General features: G+C 38.8%; 1 protein-coding gene across 4 annotated transcripts in view; it reads left to right on the top strand.

The window, feature by feature from the left end:
* Window positions 1–18,920, top strand: part of astn1 (astrotactin 1) — a 346,588-nt gene that overhangs the window by 188,121 nt on the left and 139,547 nt on the right. For all 4 annotated transcript variants that reach the window (XM_033982710.2, XM_033982711.2, XM_033982712.2 and 1 more), the window contains one exon: window positions 16,281–16,385. In XM_033982710.2, the coding sequence (XP_033838601.1) occupies window positions 16,281–16,385 (105 nt within the window). The remainder of the gene's footprint in view (window positions 1–16,280; window positions 16,386–18,920) is intronic.

Raw genomic sequence — 18,920 nt, forward strand, 5'->3', positions numbered from 1 at the left:
GGGCGGCCATTTTTGTGTTGTGAGCGGAGTGTAGCCTTTATATTTCCCTCAGATGTACTAACACTTGGTATAATTAGGCCTGTCACGAAGGGCAATATATTGATGAAGTAAATATAAGTGATAAATGATAATGTTGAAACAAATTTATGCCACTGATGCAACCCAAGAGCAGATTTAAACCACAAAAACTATTCTAAATCTACAATATTGTAAAAAAAATTATAATCTATTCAAACTTTTACACCTTGAATATTATCATTTAGCTAAAAAATTACCAAGTACACACAATAAATATCCTGAAACTCTGGAAAATATAGTTCCAGCTTTCATATACTGAACGATAAGTTGATATAGTAATTCATAGAGGCCTAGGTATAATATTACAAATATTTCAAAATATATTTCATTTTTAATTGATTTATACTTGCCATTTCCTCTCACACCTTTTAATTGTTAGCATAAATGTCACTTGTTTTTTAAAGTTTGAATGGCTCAAGAAAAAAAACAAAAAAACACCATGCGTCTACAATTATATATATTATATGATTATCCTGTATTACTAAGGTTAAAATATAAGAAATGACTGTTTGCTGATCCTCTAACTTTTCTATTAGAATCTGCCTTGACATTTATGCAGAAAGGTTAAGACACAAAGTTAAATGCCACTTGTCCCAAACTGCACTTCTCTCCATTAATAATACATGCTTATTGGTCTGCCTTGTGTTATAGAATAATGAGTGCCATCACAATCAGCGCATTTGAATATTTAGAGCCTTGATTAAATTTTAGCTGCCATTTTGTTGGAAGTTTTGTTTTTGTAAATGTATTTTCCAACTTTAGCTTTTGATCAAGGTCATTCCCAGTAACTTTTCATGTCGTCATAATTCAGCCTGGCTTCCCTCGGGCTCTGCCTAGACTCCCCTACTGCAACAAGCCTTTAGATATGTCAGCAGCAAGATGGCACATAATCTATATTTTATAAGGTCTTGATGCAATTGGTGGCAGTGGGGGAAGGTCATGCCTATAGGGGGCGCTGTCGTCACCTCCTCACCCCCAGTGACTTTAAAGAAACTGTCTATTGGTGCAGGCTGCATTTTTGATGCTATGGGAGTAGTTGTGTACAGGCCATGTTGTTGATGTGCATTGGAGCGCACCAATTATTCAGCATGTGTTGACTTTGAAAAACATGATTTATTCAAGCGCAAGACACATTTGCAAGTGAATATTTTAGAGGTGACAGGCATGTCGTGCAAGCTGGTTCAAATGGTGTGAAAATGTATAGTTTTAAATGTAACTTTTGTGTTTTATTGTTATTGTGACAGTGATTAGGCGGGGATATAGAAAATAAGAATGACAACACCACGCTGTTCGAATGGGCTGGTGGGAGCTCGGATTTAAGACATGTACCCCAAAAAATCACAACTTTTTCAAAATGTTGAGAATTTATTGAAATTTGTTTACAAAATACAGCGTTGTGGGGCTGGAAAAGTTTTCTGACATTTTACACATCCTTAATTTTATATTTTTGAGTAAATCCACAATGTTGGCCGAACAGCGAAGTTGTGGAAGCAGAAAACTTTTTTACATTTGGAATATTCAAGTGTGTTGTGTGGGAACGCTTCGAGGATTTGGCAGGTGCAACATTTTGGCTCCACAAATTCTGAAAATTGACAGATTGGTTGCTTTATATTGGGAAATATTTTCAGTTTACAGATAATATGTATAGTTTTTCCTCTAATTTTAGTCGGCATTCATTTTTGTTAGTTTTTTGGTTAAAAAATAATCCCCCAAAAAGGCCAGTCCCAACATTCACAACAATTGCAGCAAAATTGTAATGAGGGTAATACATTTTATGGTAAAAAAAAAAAAAACACTGGTGAAAATCTTATTCTTGCATATTTGAACATCATTATTCTATTTCGTTCTTATAATAAACTTAAATATTACTGTGATGGTTGACTCTGGTCATCGTGCCCAGTCTGTGTGAAGGTAATATGTGTTCAATATGTCTGTGTAATCCCTCAGTCATCCAGGTATGATCCATAGTAAAAGGAAAATTCAAATCTGTCAGCTGGACAAAAAGTTTTAGGAAAGAAGACGTTTCGCTGTTTCTCCAAGCCGCTTCGTCAGTTCTGGTCAGATCACTGCTGGACACTGCCTTATATCTATCTGAAGGGAGGAGCTAACTACACTGAAACTATTGTAACACCTATTGTTTCAGTTAGCTCCTCCCTTCATATAGATAAAAAGCAGCGTCCTACAACTTTTTGTCCAGCTGACAGATTAGAATTTTTCTTTTACTACGCTTTCAACATAAAGAACTGACTTTGCTAAATATAACTCTATAACTTCTTTTGCCTCAGAGAGAAGTGCACAGCTGAGATTTCAAAAGGATTGGCACAGTGCGTTGGAGATTATTTCAGGTTAAGCTCAGTGCAGCGGGGCCCTGATGTGCTCAAAGAGTGCCCTGATAAAGTACTTGAAATAGCGTGATGGTGAGCAGAACAAGTCTCTTTATCACGGGCTTGTGTTTGGAGCAGTATATCTTCAGAGGAGACTGAAGGGCGAAGCGCTGCCATCATTTCACTGTTTGGTTGTCACCTCCTCCTCCTCTGTGTGTGTCGTGCTACACCTCGTCCCTCAGACACAAACAGCCCAGATAATGCTGATGGAGGAGATGTATGTGGCCATTTTAAGTTTCTAGCTGTCATTTTTAGGGGGCTAATGCTAAAAGCTATTCGTGGAAGATATTTTATTTTAAATTGGCAATTGCTGTGGTAACGGTTCTATCTTTACATCATTCTGAAACCCATGGAAAAATTTAGGGGACTGGCTACAGGAGTCTAAAAACTTCCTGGACTAGCTGGATGGTGAGTGAACAGTTATTATAGATACATTATGCCGATATGGTACAATCTATATAGTACCACAGTATTTCTCAGACAGTGGTACATGTACTACTGGTGGTACTCCTTATACTCCTTATTTTATCCACTTTTGGGTCCTCCAGTTGGTGATTTCTAGGTTAGTAGCGAAGATGTAGTAGACTATTACAATCATTTTTTTTTTACATGGTTTATGTCTGTAGGTACCTGGACAGCCAAATCTCTTCTTAGATGGTATGAAAAGTTTAACGACTGACCTATTGGATATTTGGAGTCAGTGTGTAAACTAGTGAGGTACTACTTCATGGCAAACTTGAATACAGTTGTCCCTCGCTATAACGTGGTTCACCTTTCGCTGTTTCGCGGATTTTTTTAGTGCAATTTTACATGCTTTTTTTTACAATATGAACGCGCATTGTGTTCTGCGTCCTGATTGGCTAAGGGACTGTAGACCAATGTCAATAAATCTCCTCTGTGCCGTGTCTCCTGTACAGTACAGAATGTGTTCAGCCATATTTACATAAACGTTCAATCGCAGTGTGACTCTTAAGTGCTGTATGTTTGCAAGTTTTCTCCCTGACAAAACCCACAATGTCAATGAAACGTTCTGCACCGACAAAGGTTTGAACTTTGAGAGTGTTTAAACAAGAGAGAAATGTGAGAAAATGTTAATGCTAGTCTGAGAAAAGTGTATAAAATATGTGGTGAGGTTTCAGCCTTAAAACATATAGAATAACTATAAAAAATAAAGCTGACTACTTTGCGGAGTTCGTCTATTGCGGGTTATTTTTAAAACGTAACCCGCGCGATAAACGAGGGACCACTATACCAGATTACATTTCATCAAGACTTCAAGATAAAACTGCATTTTTGTTTTGTCTCAAAGTCTAAATCTGTTTTTATCTTTCCTGTTTTATGTAATAGTCATTCCACCTCCATCTGTCCATACCACTGCAGTGTTGACAAGACACAACGCCGGGGTAACTTCAGTGCATTTGTTGAAGTAAAATGATGAAAATCAAACAAACTAACCACAATAGATCCTCTGTTAGCCGTATGCATTATATTGACTCAGCAAATCACCGTAATGATGAAGGCAGAGTCATGTTTGTGTCTTGCCTATTTTAAAAATTTCATTGCCCATTTGCTCAGCTGTTGGCAGAAATTATCTAAGCCCACATGCAACATTTTTAAGCTCTTAAATCGATGCCAAACTTTCTATATAGTTCACCGAGCCATTTCAGTTCTGTAGTTTGCATGACTCATTTCAATATTAGTGTCCTTGCGCATAAAAGCTCCATGGTTTTAACAATGCAGATGTAGAAGTCTAGAAGCTTTCAACTTTCAGAGAACCTGATTGCAGTTTCCATGGTAACTTAGGTAAGATTTGATCTGACTTTTGTTTGTGTTTGTAGAGAAAGAATAGCTCCAAATGAAACTACAGTACATCACCTCCAATTCTTTGCCCACCCCTGTGTGTGCGGTATTATTTTTCTATTACATTCAGCCAGCCCTGTTTTCAGTTATATTTCAGATATGACTCCAATTAAGATTCAATTTAGCTTACCTTTTAATTGTAATCACATTTAGGAGTTATTTTTTAAATTTATTCATTGACTCTGATTAATTGGGCCGTATTTGCCGCAGCCAATTCCTGTGTTAAACGTCAGTTAATTAGCTGACAGCAGTAGAGGGGATAATTAATGCGGCTAGGGGGTCACAGCGTGTTAGCGGGGCAGGGATAGGGCGGCTCGGGGGGGGGGGGGGGGGGGGGGGTTCCTACAGATGCGGACATGCCAGCAGCGACGCCACCTGCAGTCCTGATTTAGCCCTGTAATGAGACACGGTGTGGTCCCAGTGTCCCCCCTTACGCCTCCGCCAGAATTAGGCTGCAGTGACCAACCGCGACAATGCCAAGGGGATAAGTAATGACCCCTGCGGAGCGCCCAGTGCAGCCCTCTCTGTCAAAAGCTATGCGCTGTATTGTTTGTCTTTATATAGAGGTGAAGGGCGTAGAGAGCCCATCACTTATACACGGGGTGGCTTCATCAGCTACATCCTTATCCCACATCAGATCCAATTGAGAGAATACAATGTAGAACGCTATTTCAAGTTTACTTTCAGTCAAACAAGAGGCAATGTTGAGGCAAAATATCAAGGTCAAGTGAATAAAATCTAGACTGTTTTAACCTTGATGCACTTTTCGGGCTTATCTCATCTTATATGTGTGTGTGTGTGTTTGTTGAACATTGTGTCTACTTTTCCACTTCTAAACACAGCATTTTTTGGTTCTGTATCAATGCTTGGCTCTTGTTGAGTTGGGAGGTCAGTGCTATCTGGCAGAAAGAATTTAAGCCGGTCCATGGGTTTGAGAAAAATGGTCGGTACAACTGTGAAGTGATGCCAGTGCAGTAACATTCATGCTTGACTGCTGGAAGGGCATGTTCAGAGGGCACTAAGGGTCTTGGATAACCTTATGGGCCACCTCCAGCACCAACTTCACAACGCTCTTGGCTCTGGTAAAGTTAAGATGCCAATTCACCAGTTGGCGTAGCTTCGAACCAGATTGGCACTTTGAATGTCTGTTGGAGATTACGGTATTTTACTATGTCCTTGAGTGAAGGACATAGTCGTACTTTTCAACCACTGTATCTTGTATCTTGGCAACTGAGCAGAAGGCAATCAAAGTGCAGTGTTTGGGATCCTAAGTTCAGAGCAGGAATACCTTGCTAGAGGACAGTAGCTTAGTTGTGTTTGTCCACTGATCCAAAAGCTGGCAGTTCAAATCCCGTTTTCGATGTTGGAGCAGCCAGATCCAACAATCAACAAGTTGGCGGTGCATTCCAGTTCCCATAAATGTTGTTGTTGTCCATACTGTGTCCGTGTATGAACATGTGTGAATGTGTTAGTACTTCCTTGATCCTTTGAGTGCCTTGAAAGTGCAAAAACTCTATATAAAAATGTGTTTACGATAAGGTTAAACTTGCACACACGAGCAAAAAAAACAGATAAAAAACTGTATACAATTATATTTTTAGTTCCACTCCTAGATCAACTGAGTAATTGTTGTTTATTCAAACTGAGGTCAATGTTGGGAGCCTATAAACTAGGAAAGCGATGTTGAGTTCAACCTGTAGAGAAAATGGTCAAATGTCAGTACTCGAAATGTGTGTATAAAATAGATCCATGTTTTAATTAAAGCCACAGCCTCTGGAGAGTCTGCCTGCATATGGAGGACTTGTCTCATTTTTTTTTCTTTTAAATCATAACGTAGAATAGACCTCCTGCGTGGATGCATTTAGCCTATGTTAACTTCCTGTATTTTTAGCTTTTAATTAGGCTCCGATGTCTATGTAAATGCTAGCCTGCTGCCACGTCTGTCTGGTTTATTTATAGCTTTGAGACTTGTGTGGGCCCTCCGTATCAAACAGGACTTCCGAGACACATGCTATGGCAGTGATTCATACTTCATCTGTATTTTAACCCAGTCCAGCTCCCCAAGTCCCTCATAATTAAAGCAGCAGCATATGGCCTTGTGACCGCCGAGGTACCCGAGGTATATACTTGACTTTTTTGGCACCTTTTTTCTAAATTTGTGACACTTAAGTCCCTTGAAAGCGTCCGTCATCACAGCAGAAATGGAAAGTGTGTCACCTTGAGCTGTCACTAAGCACATGTGCAGCTTAAGTACATGCTCGGAAGATTATTGATCACTTTAGTTGTGTTTTTGGTATTTTAACATTCAGTGGTCATCCGTTTATTTTGCTTGTTTGTGTGTTTTGGAGTTGTTTTTGTCATCCATTTCTATTTAATGCAATAAAGTAGTTTTTTAATTGCTCCTAAATTTAGTTTGGGAAAGAACAAGGTCACCATGCTCTACTAATCCCCAATACACTTCATATAATTCACAAAGAAACATCAAGAGTACTATTATTCCTCACCAAAACAACTCAGCCATATTTTGTGTAATTTTTCATTTACTAAACCGTTTGTCCTTTCACTAGTGTATACATTTGATCTTATGGTTACTCAAGGACCCTTTTTAAAGCTCTTCACTATCTCTCCTCTATGTCCAAGCCACTTTTTTCCTCGCCCTGTGTTTTGTATTGATCCAAATAAGTTATGTAATCCAAATATGTAACCTTTCTTGGGAGGTGGTGTATCTACCATCTGCTTCTATTCATGGAAATGTAGTTACTTTGCGTGGAAAGTTTAAGAGTGTGGAATTACTGTCTTGCACTGAATCAATTGCAGGTGTTTGTATTGCTCAAAAAAAGAAAAAAATCATATTGTGAGCGTGATTGCCTCACCACAGATCTGACCCATAGCTTGGCCTGGTGATGTCACGTGCTTGTCTTCATAGAGGTAGATAAGTTTATTACCTGTCTGTATAAGGAAAGCAGTAACATCTCTCAAAGTTGCATATTTCACCTTTAAACTGATGGAAATAGCAAATTGCAACTTCCCATCTCATTTGTGTTTACCAAATCTCTAAAACTGAGTAGTTCTTCTGTGATTTGATAAGAAAAGGTGAATGTAATTAAATTATCTCCACATCAGATTCATGAGGAGGGCTTGGAAAATTTAATCTCTCGTGCTCCAAATTGGCCTAAACAGATTTACGCAATGCAGAACTGCTTATAATTTGTTGTTTCTAATTCTTACAAGGTTGAAACAGAGTGAGATTATGTTGGCAAATTGGCTTGAAGTTTAATTGTTTCTCTCATTATTCAAGGGGTATATTTTGAGGTAATTAAAAAACACTTTACCAACTTTCAGTACAATTTTATCCGAAACTAGCGACTTACTTCCTTTCACCTGACTGATTACATTTTTATTCACAGACACACCTAAGCTTTTCCACCAATTTGTTCAGCTCCAAAAACATACTGCCACAAGCTTATGTACTCTGTGTGCATTTCAAAGTCTTTGTCAAACTAATAAGTGAGATGGCTGTCAATATTCAATTAAAATGTGTAAAAAAATATATAATTAAAGTTGCTTTATTTCATTGTACTAATTGAAGTCTTAAGATTTCATAAATGGTGGTTTGGGGATTGTCATACTTCTCACGAGGTTATTTTCTGTTACCCAGCCTGGTCTATATCGAGAGTATAATATCAGGATTAGTGTTCCTGTCTGAAAAGAAGTGAACTAGACCAAATATTATGGTAATTCCCTCACTCCTTGTCTTGAATTATTAAGCGTGCTTGGCCTAGGCTGCAACCTAACCACCCCTGCAGTGTCAGCTCATCATTCTTGAGGGCCCGCATTTTGTCTTGTCATTTCGTCTGCCTATTAGGGATGTCCAGGGAAGGAAATCAGACCTCTGCTGCATTACATTTAGTTTGCCATTAGTCTAGAGAATGAACTTGGCGCACCATGGCCCATAGTCCTGACTTTTCCGGCTCCTGTACTAAGTCATCTCCTCCTCTGAATCATTCATTCCCAGACTTATCCGAGAGTGAAATGGGAGCATGCTGCTAGGCTAGTTAATGGTGTTCTATGAGCCATAAGATTACTTTCCTACCTGGGCTCTCTGCTATGAATCTTCCTTAGCCTAGACTTTACAATAATGAAGCGCTTTCAGTCTAAAGACGTTGTTCAATGGTCAATCGTGGGTAGTTTTGACAGGCAGCCATTTTGCTTTCTCATTAGACAAATGCAGTGTTGTTCAAAGTTTTTACATTTTTTTAAATATTGAATACATTTTTTTATAAATTCAAGAGAGAACTCACACCTCAGGGACTCTTCACACAGATCCTGTGGACAATTCGAGTGGACCCCATATTCGCCACTTTCATGTTGATTCAGCTGTAACATGGAGTGACAGTCGGGACAGTGCCTCTAGATTGGCAGACTGTGGTGTTGGTCCATCTATTTGAGAAGAGGGACTGGAGGGTGGGCTCCACCTACAGGGGGATCACACTTAGCCTCCCTGGTAAGGCATATTCTAGGGTACTGGAGAGGAAAATGTCTGAAACAGTTGAGGGGTGATGATATGAGGACAAACTAGAGCAGTGTTTTCTCTTTGGCCAATTATCAGGATTTTTATTTATTTTTTTAATCTATATTTATTATTTCTTTTAATAAACTTTACACACTAGGGATCTTACAAAATTAGTTGGGTAAGTTTTAACATGGAGCAGAGGTGGAGCAAATTTTCCAAATTGCTGGATATTGAAAGTCTGTTCCTGATTAAAGACAAAGGCAGGAGTTTTCTGTCTTGCACTATCCTAATTTCTAATCTGTTAATATTTGAATATTGCTGCGAAAGCCTTGCAGAGGGTTTCATGTGCGGATTTGGTGTGAGAAAGGGCACTGCATACATTATAAAGTCATTTTCGAATGTTCTGCTAAGAAGCTCATTTGAAACCTTAAGTGCGCTGAGTGGGGAAAAAGGTTACAAAAGAGACTCCCATGGCTTCCCTTAACTTTCTATGACCCCAGAAATTAGAATAATGAATGACATTTTAAGATAACTGACATGACTGCTCAGTCTTAAAGCAAAATGTTAGGCTCATATCATTCATACGAACAGTTTAGGGAAGTGAACCACATCAAAGTGTATCATTATATTAGGAGATTTGCTTGGATATTTTATGCTTTTGTTGTTTTCATTTTTGCTCCATGGCCGGGCTGACAGGTTAACAAAGAAAAATGTCAAGAGTGAACCTGTGTGTAAATGGCAGTCCTTTGGGTTTTCAAAGCAGAAGTGAACAGTGTGGCTCTTCCCTGCGGAGAGTTTCACTGAGTCACTTACTGAGATATTGATCCATTGCGTTACTGATGGGCAGAACACCACACATGTCCCTCGAGACCTATTTTACCAGGTTTGGTTTAGTTCCTTGAATGATTTGAGGAGTAAACAGCAGCAATCTTGTCTTGGCAATTTAAATCATGGCAAGTAGCACTGTGTTTAGATCAGGTTTGGGGTACTTTGTTCAGCTAGCTTTGAATGAGTGGGATAAAAGCATGATTTTTATCCAGCAAACTGTATAGCCTATGTAGTCAAATCACCTCATTGACTTTTAGCTTAGCATAGCATTTAGATACAACTAGGTACATGTGTTTTTTGCAACTCTCACATTCTTGTCCCTCATAAGCTGAACTCGGACTTTGAAAATACAGCGGCACAGTGTACAGTGTTCTCTAATTTTAGCCCTCACTGGCCCATCCTGTACTGATCAACACTTGGCAAGCGGCCTTTTGTTAAAGCTTCCACTACATCAGCTATTTTTGCTGTCCTAATTGGTTCTATTTCTGTGAGGAGATCCTATACTAGTTCTCCGAGGCATTTTTCTGCATTTGGCTGTGAAATGGAATGGAAGAGAGTTTGTAAAGTCTGCACTTCTTCAAAACTGAGAATGGAAAATTGGTTAGTGGATAATAATAATCCCACAAATCAATACTTAGTTGAAATTAAATAAGGTTGCCTGTTTAAATCCTGCCCTAGTCATTTCATATGCTGGTGTGTCCTTTGGCAAAGTGTTTCTCATCTACCTTTCCCATCTGAATATGGTTCAGTTACTGTTGGTGTTGCTCACTATTACAGGATGAAGTAATGAAAAGACCTTATTGTCCTTTTTGCAGTCCAACACATTAACTTCACTAAGCATCATATTCTTATTGCAGAAATGGCTTTCACATTAATGCTAACAAGCTCCAATTGTGTCTACAGAAATTTGTAATTCATTTCCAACTGTTTTGGTCTATTACTTGGCGTTGCATCACACAGGTGTGTTTGGGGTCACTTTTAAAAGTTTTTCAACCATTATAAAATGTGCAATATTTAAAGCTTATTTTTTAACAGCACTAGCAGTATAAATTTATTTTTAATTAAAAGAATTGGATTAAAGGTGCTAAAATGTATTAAAAATGTATTAAAAAATGTGAAAAATAGAACTAGTTCTGCTGTATTTTCAGTAGGAGATATCCTTCCAGTATTTCCCCATTTTTAAGATTTTCATTGGGGTGCAATGCATTTTTCAGCTTTTGTAATTGAACAAATGTTATCACAATGTTGTCTGTTACGCTCGGTCTTGTGTTCTTTCAAAACAGTGTGGCACCATCTATCCTAGAAAAAAAAAAAAAAGTTGAACTTGGGGATGTTTGCAATGTGAAGTTGGCTCAAATTAATCATTCTGTCAGACAATGAGAGCAGTGCACCCCAGGGCTAAAAGGCAAGACAAGGCCTTTCAGCGAAAAGAAGAATACGCCGCTGTACTGTATATGTGTTGAGCTTGTTATTCATTTTCTCTAAAGCAGGAGGCAAAGGCGGAGGCGGGGGCGGTGTGGGGGTGTGACGGGGAATATATCTATCCAGCCATTTCCCATAAGAGGGGATAAATGGATGGAGCTGAAGGTGAGGACAATGCAGGAACATCACATTTAGAGCCTTATTCATCAAGTTCAGTGGGGAACGTCAGAGCTCGGCCAAATGTTGCACTTTCACTGTAATCTTGTAAAAGACGTCTCGTTGGCCTTCTGCTCGTCCCCCCACATATCACACTTCAGGAGTCATTTGTGTCCGTGCAGGGTACATGGCTGTTCTGTGTTGTTGTTATTATTATTGTTGTTATTAATATAAGTGTCGTAAAAAAGTCGTAAAAAATATGGATTGTAAATATATACACTTGTATTAGAAAGAGCATTGTGGTAAAATCCAAACTTTACTTGTTGAGTAACATAATCACTGTTATTACAAGCACAATAGCTTTTTCTCAGTTCATCTTTTGTAAGTTTTAATATCAACATCTAATATCATTATACACTATAACACCAACTCCAATTTCAGTGTTTATCACAGAACTCATTATTCTTCAATCAAACAATTATTTACACAGACACACTACACCACTGAGAGATTTAGTATTAATATCAGCTTACATTGTTTTAACGTTGGCTCCTATTACAGCGGCTTCTAATATGAGCTCTGTTACAGCATCCCTAACAAGATGTATTTTTATGGATACATTTGAGAAGAAAGTGTGGCCAATTATACACATTGGGCCTCATTTGCTAACATTGCAGTGAAAAGGGTGTGTATTTATGTGCATATGTATTTGTTAATACTATTTATTAATTAAACATCATTGCCAGTTCTGGTTCAGGCTGGGCTCAAATGAGTTTTAGCGGGGAGTGCGTGCAGGACAGGCTGCTTAGAACAAGATATAACGAATCAGACCGGATCCGCGCTTCAGTCAGGGTGCTTTGCAGATCCAGCCGCAGGCCCCTGAGCACTGAGGACAGGACAGCCAACCAGCCCAGACCTACTGCTCTATGGTTTCGCTTTCGCCACACGGAACCAGCACATGTAGGATGCCGCCACTCTGAGCAAGATCTGACTTCCCAGAGTGGATCCATGCTACGGCCTGGATGCTTGGACCTTGGAACCAGGCCCAGACCCAGTCCACTGCGCAATGGTCATGCGGCTGTTTTATAGCCTGTTTAAAGCAATGAGCTCATGGTAGTAACTTGGGATGAGTTTAGTTTAAAAAGCTTATCCTGAACAATAGTTAACTAGCAAACACCTTATGATGACCAAAGTAAAAAAAAAACAAACATCATTTTTACATATAACTTCATTAATCACACAAACTGCAAATTTTTGTCTTGTTTATATTCATTCATATCGACAAACAACCCCATAAATCTTCAATTTTAGCAAGTATAACAAACTCATCTTGGTCAGTCTGTATTCATTGACATAATTCACCTCATTTCTCTTTAACCCTGCTCCCCCATACATTTCCAGTCTGTCCCCCTGGTCTAGTCCAGTCTGGTCCAGTGCAGTCCTTCTCCTCTAGTCTGGTCCAGTCCAGTCCTTCTCCCCTGGTCTAGTCCAGTCCAGTCCTTCTCCCCTGGTCTAGTCCAGTCCTCTGCTTGTGAATGTGCAGTGAGCTCTGGGGCAGTCTCAGTGATGTATTGCAGTAATCCCGGCGTTGGTCCGATACACCTCTGTCAGTTGCCACGGGAGACGGGATGATGTATTACCCATGGCTCTGTCTTATGGCCCAGATATAAACGGAGTTAATGTTAAAGACCCTTATCTCACATTTAGGGGTGAATTGTTTTAGTAAATGATTTTGAATGACTGGATTATAGCTGAATATTACAACCTTAATATAATCATCTAATCTACAAATCTTGTACAGTGATTTTAGTTTAATATATCAGGCACACCGGGTACAAGGATTTCTTTCTATACCTATTGTCTGCAGTACATTCATACATACTCCATGAACTGTACTCACCCCTATAGACCGTATGTCAAGGTGTCATTGTTGTCTTTGCACTGTATTTCTGTGTCCTATCTCTTATATTTAGCCTGTATATTTTATATTTACTGTATACTTCTACATATATAAATCTTTATAATTATACCGTAGTTGACACAAATCTTTTGATACTTAATTATTTAGAATTGGACTACCATTTATTTGTTGGCCTTGGTTTCCCTTTTGCTGTCGCTGGTTCTTAAAACTCACCATATCTCTTTAGCATTTAATTAAATGTCATTAATGTTGATTTTAATAGTGTACAGTCTGTATTTTTGCAATTTGTGTCTATATGTGTTGTCTATTATATTTGGTCAGCTGTGTTGTTATTAAAGTGAATTAGAAATAAAGTCGGACTGGATTGGATTAAAGATCAAGAAACCTTATTTATATGAAACTATGTAATAGCCAAAATGTCTCATCTTAGTGAGTCATTCAGTTCAAAAGAAAATGGAACTGTTGCAACCGCTCTGAAAATAATTTTAATTTTAGTTAATATTATTTCACAACTCATTCACAAATAAAAAGCTGTACCCTCAGCTGACAGGTCCTTGGTCAGTGTGTGTAATAGAGAATACATATTTGATAGAGTCTGATTAGAAAGCATTTGTACGTGTGACTTCTTCAAGGCCGTCGAGATGTGAGGAGGTGTCGATGTGATGCAAAGAAAAGAACTGAAAATTGACAATCAAATCAGTACAGAGTATAGAGAGGGCTGTGAATGTGGGTGTGAAAGCATTTGTGGAAGTGGTTACATACCAGCAGTAGTTCACATTCCTTGAATTCCTCGTCTTAGTGTAAAGTATCAGTATCTGCTGACCTACCTGGAATGCATACATGGAATAAGTGTTTCCTAGTGACATTATGGCATTTAATATTCATTTTATAGCTTGGCTTTCGACTATTCATGTTGCACAAGCTATTTAATAAATAGGTCTGGGGATTTTCTCTAGTTGAGAGGTCTCCTGAAGGAGCAGAAGTGAGCTCAATAGTGGTTCCTCTCTTCCTCTGTTGTTTCCTCTGTTGGTTCCTCTGAGGCTTGTTTTATGATATCCTCATGAGGAGGAAGTTGAAGTCCAGCAGACTCTAGGTCTGTGCTGGGGTGTGCATGCTCTTCGGGTTCAGGAGGGAAGAGAGTGCAGATTTCAGATTTCATTTCAGATTCAGACATGAAGTTGGTGATGGCCACCAGCAGGCTGGGGCAGAAAGCCATATGTTCCTCCATCTTTTGTCATGATGTTCGGAACCATTAAATCCTGAACACAGTTGGGAAAATCCACTTGCTGGAGCATGTTTCCCAGGGTATTGGAGATGGTGTCCAGCACACGCTGAGCAAGTCCAGTGGCGGGAATACTGAGGTCACACGACTGCGTGCTCAACAAGTTTGCATCAGCTGGAAGCTGCCACAGGCTGTGAAAGATCTTTGGTACATCCGCCAGTACTGCATCCCTGGGCTGGAGCAGACAAGGACAGTCCTTTGTCTACACAGACAAAGAGTTAGAAAACTCCTGAGCCAGGCAGATGAGCTTTGGATCTCTGGGGGACAGTGACAAAGATGAATGAGATGTGCATTCATGATGTGTTGTATGACCTACTGCAAGCTCTCAGGGATGTGTTTAGGAGACATAAAGAGCCGCCTCGCAATAGTGACTGTATCTAGACTAAGCCATCAATTCAACTTGTTCAGTAGGGCTACGTCTATCTATCTAACTAACTATCTATCTAATCTAAACTATTCCTTCATTCACAATGTTTTGAGCCCTTTCAAATCAAACAGATGGGTATATTCTGTTCTGAGGGGTTAGGACAGGTTATCTCCACATATATTGTGGCGAGGGCCAAGTTCTATTACTCTCGACAGGGTTACACTGTGCTCAGACTGCTTGTGGTGCAGCTCCTGTGGTGCTGCAGGGCCACCTCCTGCTCCTGCTTCTTTCCCTGCTCTGGATTCTTTCTGTTGGGAGTCTATTGTGACTGCACGCTTGAGCCCTTGCAAGCGTAATAAATGGTTAACTACTGAACACATGGTCTTGCGCATGCAGCTTTTGAATGTGGTGACTGCAACAGCACAGAGCACTGCTCTTCATGTGAGTGTCACATCGCTACAACACCGGTCCAACTGTACAGACACAGCCGGACTGGATGCAGTTTGAGTGAGGCATAAGCAAATCACAATAACTTGTTGCAGCCAAACAACTTATATAAATGCCCTCTCTTTCCCTTCTACATTCTGCTGTTACAGCCACAAGCAGCAACCCAACTTGTCCCCATGTCCAACGCAGCAGCAGAACCACCAGTCACCTCCATCTCACCATCTCCCTTCTTAAAGCCTAATTGGCTTTGATCAAATGGCAGTCTTTCATACCTTCAGGGTTTGGCTGTGTCTGTTTAGTCTCCTGGTGCAAATAATATCATATAGTAAAACATTTAAGCATGTCCTCATTCATAAATGCATAAAGCCTGTTTCCCCCAAGCTCACCCCAGTTCTGCCTGAAGTTCACAAATATCTGCCTTCTAAGTGGAACATTTTATTCCTGATTTATTTATAGCATATGTAATTGGTGTACTACTTTCTGCTCTGACTCATTACATGCTCTGAATATCACTGCAACTGATCAAATGCAAATTAGTTTTCTTATGACAAAGTTTCCTAAAAAAAAAAAAATGTTCATCTCAGCAACAATGTTTAATATTTATGTACTTTTTTCTATGTAACTCTTTACTTGTCGTTTGCTGCCACTAACTCAAAATAATGTTATGCTTATATGTTTCTTGGGAGCCACAAATGGGTCTATACTTTGATCTAAAATCTACTATTTGCTGTCATCTCATGTAATCATAGAGTAAATATTCAGGTATAGTGAACACTAAAGGAGACATTAGGACTTTGATCTGATGCAAAGTAAATTGCATTTTGACGAAAAATGACGAAAATGTCTGCACATTAATATGACACTGACAGAAACAATGATTAAATATTTTAATTGACGAAATTAACAAGGAAAATCATGAATATTATTTCCTACATTATTACTTTTAATGCAATATTACAAATTTTACAATAAATTGGTTGCCATGTACTAAAATGTTAACCCGCATGCCTTGTGTATTCCAGGGATGGTGAACTACAGCGAGGTGTCTGGGTACCCTCTGGTCCAACAGTGGAGTCTGCGCTCGGTGCTGTACCACGTCAAACTCAATCAGTGGGTCTTGTCTCAAGGTAAATCACTGCTGCATAAACATCATTAGCACTGATTTAGGTATGTGTACAAGAGTACTAAGACTGTGAAAAGTGCACACTGCAGCGTAAATGAGCTATTACACCAGTTATTGTGACACATACGTGAGTGGCTAATGAGAACAGGTGGTGCATTGTTTAAGTTGTTTAACGCTAAAAGAGCTAGTACAAAATGGCAACAAAAAAAAGCTTTAAATTCAGGAACTAAATGCTCAGTAGCGCCCTGCTCAGAAAAATCGATTTATATTGCACCAATGGGAGTCTGGCCCAGAAAAATGTCATCGTAGACAAATGAAACTTAGCATAAAAAATGATAGTATGGCCCTGCCCTAAACCCTACAGGAAGTCGTCCATATTGGATCAAACCCGGGATTGACAAAATCACTTCTGATAATTTTTTAATATCTCCTCCAACAGTTTTCATCAAAAACACTTCAAACTTGGCCAGAAGACATAAAACCCATGTGAAATAATAGGTTATCAATTAACTTTTAAATAAAATGTTGGGCGTCATGATGATTTTTCAACAAAACGTTGAAAAATGTAAAAAATTAAAAAATCTATCTTTCACAAATATTGTGGGATTTGAATGGACCCAATGAAGTGTTCGTGCATATTTTTAAGCTGGATGAAATGACATACCAATTAGGGTTCTATCTTTTAAGATGAGTTTATAGTGCCCCCTTTAAATTTTATTTAAAAAAAAAAAAAATCTTAAAAGCCAGTCTATTTGTCGTGACTTGTGAAAGAATTTACAGTGAGGCACTTCATAATGGGGAACAATGTGACAAGTCCCGTCATTCATCATCCGCCAATTAAATCGCTCCCAAGAGAAAGAAAAAATGCTCAAAAACTCTAACTCTAATTATTTTCATATACACATTTATAAACTTTTGACAAACTGTGATTTAGACGAACGTTATCAATTTCTCTTTAATCGTTCACACTACAGTTTAGATAAAGCTTTCTCCGTATCTGTGGTGATATGAACATTATTTTTCTCATCAAGACTTCAGTAAAATAAAAATACAAAAATACAAAATGAAAGATTGCAGGCTTGTGTGTGTGTGTCCTGCAGAGTTTTTGCCGGGATTGAAAACATAACGACTCCCACCACATGATGTAATGCTAAATGCTAGCCACTATGCGCAGCAGTGCTAAAAGGTTCAAGTCGGAGGAGCATTACAGAAATTAAAGCTTTTCAAAGAGTCAATTACCTACTGATTCTGGTGCAGTGGGAGTGCAGCTGCTGGTGGGCTGAATGGAACCCAGGGTCAGCCTCTCTTTAATCAAGAATTAGCACAAGGTCAGGTCAGAACGGTTAAAAACGAACACCGAGAGAAAGAAAACATTGCATCTATAGAAGCAAATGTCAAAGCAACATCATATGGGTGTATAGGAGAAGAGATAGTACATTAAAGTAGGTTTTATAGTTAATTGATGATGTAACTAGAGTGACTAGAAGCTACTCCTTGCTAAACTGGCAAAGTGAAGCAAAGTAAATGGTTTTTAGTAGAGTAAAAAAGCAAAATAAGAAAACGTGTCAAAAGTGTAAGATGTGCCTTGATTAAAGACTTCAAGCGCAATGGGGCTTTCATCATCTCCAAAAACCCATTTAGCTGTGCAGCACATTCACTCACTGCAGTCAATAGTGCCATTAAAGCTATTTATTTTGAAGCAGTAGAAAAAAGTTCTAAACCAAAAAAGGAACAAATTAAGGTGGACCAAGGTGAAAAGTTATCCATTTTCAGCAACATGTTCTGCAGCTTTTGTGATTTTGTGTCAAATCGTTGCGGAAGAAAAAGAAAATATACAGAGGAAATTGAACAGACTGTGCTATCAGAATTATTTGATCATGTATTATAGATCTAAATGCTATTTGTGGGTCTTGGTCTTGGGTTTTGTATCCCGTCTAACTGATTTTAGAGGGTGTGATTGACAGGTGGACTAACCAATCAGAGAGATGCATGGTCCAATCCAGCAAAAAAACATAGTGGTTTAGGAGTAGACTGTTATTTATCTCAGATATCAGAAGTTAGAAGTGATATATTTTGTTCTGAATGATACAACAATTTTTGAGAGATGTCTTCTGTGTTTGAGAGACAGTCCCACTTTAAGAAGCAGATTTTTCACACTCTATGGTCCTATTCCTGACCCTTCTGGACAGTAGTAGGGACTGGCAGCTGACATAAATAAGACACTGGGTACAATAGTTAAGGTATCAAATTGAAAACTGTTGATAAATATCATTTAGCAACCTTTTAGACATTTTCAAACTCTAAAAGCAGAAAGTATTTAAAGTTAAAGCTAATCTAACTTGTCCCCTATAAAACTAGTGCCAGCACGAGTAGAGACATGACATTTGCATCCACATTCATCAGCACATACAGGAATAATAAATAGAGCAATAAAAAAATCTACAAATCAAGCACTGCCTCCACACAGAGCGACAGTCACCTCAGCCAGCTCTCACAAACCCTCTGGGACATTGCTGGTGTTCACGTACATGATTTTTTG

The sequence above is a fragment of the Periophthalmus magnuspinnatus genome, chromosome 17, assembly GCF_009829125.3.
Source record: "Periophthalmus magnuspinnatus isolate fPerMag1 chromosome 17, fPerMag1.2.pri, whole genome shotgun sequence".
Lineage (NCBI taxonomy): Eukaryota > Metazoa > Chordata > Actinopteri > Gobiiformes > Gobiidae > Periophthalmus > Periophthalmus magnuspinnatus.